General features: G+C 29.2%; 1 protein-coding gene across 3 annotated transcripts; it reads left to right on the top strand.

The window, feature by feature from the left end:
* Positions 1-351: 351 nt before the first annotated feature.
* Positions 352-4,187, top strand: LOC122593918. Of its 3 annotated transcripts, none has more exons than XM_043766378.1 (6): positions 352-588; positions 2,548-2,614; positions 3,001-3,194; positions 3,475-3,541; positions 3,630-3,706; positions 4,018-4,187. In XM_043766378.1, the coding sequence occupies exons 1-5, from the start codon at positions 460-462 to the stop codon at positions 3,644-3,646; spliced, it is 474 nt and encodes a 157-aa protein (XP_043622313.1). In that variant the 5' UTR covers positions 352-459; the 3' UTR covers positions 3,647-3,706; positions 4,018-4,187. The 3 variants fall into 3 exon arrangements, with proteins under 3 accessions (XP_043622313.1, XP_043622314.1, XP_043622315.1); XM_043766379.1 differs by having other exon boundaries at positions 3,487-3,541; XM_043766380.1 differs by having other exon boundaries at positions 3,019-3,194.
* Positions 4,188-4,489: the final 302 nt, after the last annotated feature.

The raw sequence follows: 4,489 nt of genomic DNA on the forward strand, positions 1-4,489 counted from the left end.
AAAAAGGTTTTTGAGCTTAGGAGGATCGAGTCCCACTTCTCACATTTGTGGAGTGGATTATTAAGTAGTTTTTGAGAGTCCTGATTTTCAGACACATATGTAATTTAGGAGTAAAAGTAGGATAAAAGACCCTTAAAAAAATATCAAAGTAATGGTTATATTTATTGTTATATTAATTTATATAAAAGTTTTATTTCATGGTATTCAAAGTATACCGGCCAGAAATAGCAAAATCGATCAATTAAATATAATTAAAAAAATAAAAAGCTAGAGTTGATCAATTAGCATAAAAAGTTGTACATGATGAGTCCTATAAATCATCACCGGTGGCAAACGGTTACACTTCCCCTCCTCCCTCTTTTCACGTGTTCTCCCTCCTTTTTTCTACTGGTTTTCACATTTATTTAGTATTTTACAATTAATTAAATATATACTAGCTAGCTAATTAAAGATATTATAATGGAAGGAGAAAAAAAACAAGCATCATCATCGTCGTCATCTTCTTTTACTAATGAGCTATTTGGATCAAAGGAATCATCTTCATCTTCTTCTGGTCTTTTTCATTCTATTTTTCCACCTCCTTCAAAGGTATGTTTCCTTGTTTGTGAATATTGTTGTTTAGGGCCGTCTTTCAGGGTGTGCCCAAAAAAAAAACTTTAGTATATCATTAATGAAATACTTGTTGTTTTTGCGTTTCCAAAAGCTAATTAGAGATGGTCCTGATTACGTAGTTTGTTTTGATTATGATGATTAATCATTCATTCTTGGTTTAGGCTGATAATTAAATGGGAAATGCTAAATACAGGTAGGGTTGTATTTAACGTGCATAAAAAAAACTTGTACCTTCCACCCTGATTTTTATGATAAATATACAAACAATTTATACCCCTAAACATAGGGCTGTATTTAGCAAACCTCTAAATAAATAAGCTGCAGTCTTGATTATTTAGTAAGGATTATGTCACAGTGTAAATTTCATGACTTAGTGACTGTGGAATCATGGATACCATAAATTTCTGAATACTTAAATCTTAAACTAGATGGGTGCCCACGCGTTTCAGCAGCAAAAATAGAAAACGTTTGAAGTGTTGTGAGAATGTTCGGGTTTTTGCTACGTGTTTTTGTGTGCGAGAGAGATAAAGTCTGAAATTTTTGTAAGAGTATTTTAGTCACAGTCTATAAAATGAAAATAGAGATGTATTAAGATGAAAGATAAATTAAATATATCAGGTTTTTAGAAGTTTAAGGAGGTGTGTCAGTTTTCCTTATAAAGGAGTATAGATATAGATATAGAAATAGAAGTATATGTTTTGCAATACAAGTATACGATTTTACAAATTTGGTTATTAATAGTAAAAAGTAGTTTTAATAAAAGTGACATTAAAGGTAATTAAACGGCAAATGCTTTGTTATATTGATATGATATAATATAATACGAGTATAATATAGATAAATATGTTATAAATGAAGATGAAATAAAAGAAAGTTGTGACCAAAAAATATTTAGCTATATGCGTTTTCTGCAAGATAGTGACATCATATATGTGCATATAAAAATAAATAACAAATAATAAATGTTGTTAGCTAGATACAACATTTGGAAAATATTGATATTGACAACCGGTAACATTGATCGGCGATTCGGCGTATATATTATGTTTGAAGAACAATATATAGAAGAAAATGTTTATACTGACTCAATGTTTCGTTAAAAAGATTAAGGATACCCCATCCAACCGAAAAAACATATTAGTTAATATATGATATAGAAGTTATTTTCCCCAAAAATAGCCTAAAATGATATTTAGATTTTGTGTGAAAAAATGGACCCCATTTAAAAGCTAAGTGGCTTTAAATTGCAGGTAGCTTTTCTTATTCCATTTTAAGTGAAAAATATGGTTTTGAGTTGGTTGGTACATAAATTTGATAAGGTGGGGCTTTTCTTTTTGCTTTTCTTTACGCGCGTAATTAGTAGCTAGGATCATATGTCATTTGATCCAGTTAAGACAATACATGGTGTATCTTGAATATCACTCACTATTATATGGTGAGTTTAAGGTTTGTCCCCGAGAAATATGTCAATAAATTACTGTATTATAGTATGTAAAAATATCATATATAAAAATTAAGCATTAACAATTATCTTATAAAACAAATTAAAGTCATAATAGATATTTGACGCTTAGAGGGACCGATCTCTTACTTCAATCAAGTATAAATAAAGTAAAAGATGAGTAAGAGTAAAAAAGAATAACAAAAGTATATATAGTTATATACCATTCCTTAATTATAGTCATTGGAAAAATCTGTGGATTTGCACTATGGGATGATAAAACTTACCTAAAAAGTTTGACTAATTCAAGTCAAACTTTAAACTTTATGGTTTATCAGTAGTTCAAGTTAAAGATTTAGACTAATAGCAATAACAAATACTTGTATGCATGTTCTCATAATTTGAAAAGTAATTAGGCCTCTTTAACAAACATTTATATATAATAGTGTTGGTATTAACTAATACATATAGTATATATGTTGGTCTCTTTTCAGGCTCATGGGAAGGACTATATTAGTTCAGAATTGACCAAGAAGGACCAAGATTCTGCATCTAGACGAGGTTTGACCGTTTGACCAAATCATAACAGTACTTTAGACCCGTATATTCTGAATAAACTTTTCCAGATTTTTTGGCTTTATATGGAATGTTTTAATACTTGTGTGGTTGTAAATTGTTTCTTGTACCATATATAAAGCTAAAACAAAGTACACTATATATGAGTTTTAGTACGTTTTTAAAGTTTAGAGTAGACAGTTTTTAACATCTTTCAAATTCTATAAATTAAATTTATATAACTGTCCCAATTTTTAGAACCATAAGGTTCATTGAATGATGATTATAAAATCAAGTTTTAATTTGGGTATCATGATGTTTATGTACTGAAGTTATACTTCAAATGTTCACCTATATATATATATATATAAACCAACCTTTACTTTATTTAGAAAAAAAATTCCATTCAGATTATTTGGAAAAGGAGGACAAGGATAGGAACCGAAACAAGCAGATGGATATGAGTTCATTTTACGAGCAAGAAAGAACGCAACCATGCCATCTCAGCTCGTCGATATACTATGGTGGTCAGGATATCTACAACAATCCTGGTGCTACCAAAAAGACCCCAGCTGGCCAGCCAACAGTAAGTCAACAATCATACATTTAATTTGGGATAAGGATCCTCTAAAGTTATACCAACAATCATACATTTAATTTGTTGTTCAATAATGTATATAACATGAAAATTGAACTATATATGTTTTTTGAACTAATTAAAGAAAACCCTAAGTATCATAAAATCTTCATAGTCATAGGCTCATATATAGCAATATATAAATAATCATTGCGCGCTCGTACGTAATTTCAATTTGAAATGATCAAGTGTTGCAATCATTAATCGAAAACTACTCAAACTGTTAAAGTTGTTGCATCAGTACAGCAAAGATGGAGAAGACGATGGACGTGCTTCAAGAGGAAATTGGTGGCAAGGTAGGACACATTATATATATACTCATTGCGCGCCCAATATATATTGAAGTTTCAATAACTTACATTTACCTTTTTTTTGTGATATTAGGGTCACTCTATTACTGATCGAAGACCATTCAACCACCTATATACATGGAATAACTATAATTACCGTTATTAGCTTAGGTAAGTTTTTTTTCCTCTGCTGATGTATATAGTTAATCCACCTTTTGACTCTGTTAGAATCTAGCTTTTAAGTATATATATATCTTTAGCATTCTATAACATATATGTTGATGGTATATATATATATTCCAGTTTAGTTATGATAAATATAAAACATTTTAAGAAAGACAAGCCATATATATAGAATCATTCTCAAAATCTTAAAATGATCTTTCATTTGATTGTCATCGATAAGTACACATTTTTTGTTTAAATCTATCACCGAAACATTACTTGTCTAAGCAATCATCTTGTCTTGTTCCGTTTTGCAGGAAATTTAATTAGAGCCCGAGGAAAAAGATAGCTGATCGAATAAGAGGGGAAAAAATGTGCTTGTGTGTGTTTATATCAAGATCTGTAGTTTTTTTTTTCTTTTTTCTTTATGTAGAATAATGTATCTTGATCGAGTTTGTGTGACTTGAAACTTGGTGTTGCCTGTAAATATCTAGCTTAGACTATTCTTATCAATGATCTAACCTAACCCAATCTTTAATTAAAAATTAATCTCTCTTTCACCTGTTAAACCAACCAAACTTAAATTTTCACTCACATTCACAACTTAACTCAAACCATCCTTTTTATTAAAAATATTTTTTTTGAGATAGCTCCATTTTCAATAAAACTTATGTCAAAATATTTGTAAAAGAAAAATAAATGATACCATATATTAATAGTTTTACAAAGAGTTATAAAATGAAAGATATTAAATAAAATTGATAATGTTTATAATTAATTGTAGGTATT

The sequence above is a fragment of the Erigeron canadensis genome, chromosome 3 (assembly GCF_010389155.1).
Source record: "Erigeron canadensis isolate Cc75 chromosome 3, C_canadensis_v1, whole genome shotgun sequence".
Taxonomy (NCBI): Eukaryota; Viridiplantae; Streptophyta; class Magnoliopsida; order Asterales; family Asteraceae; genus Erigeron; species Erigeron canadensis.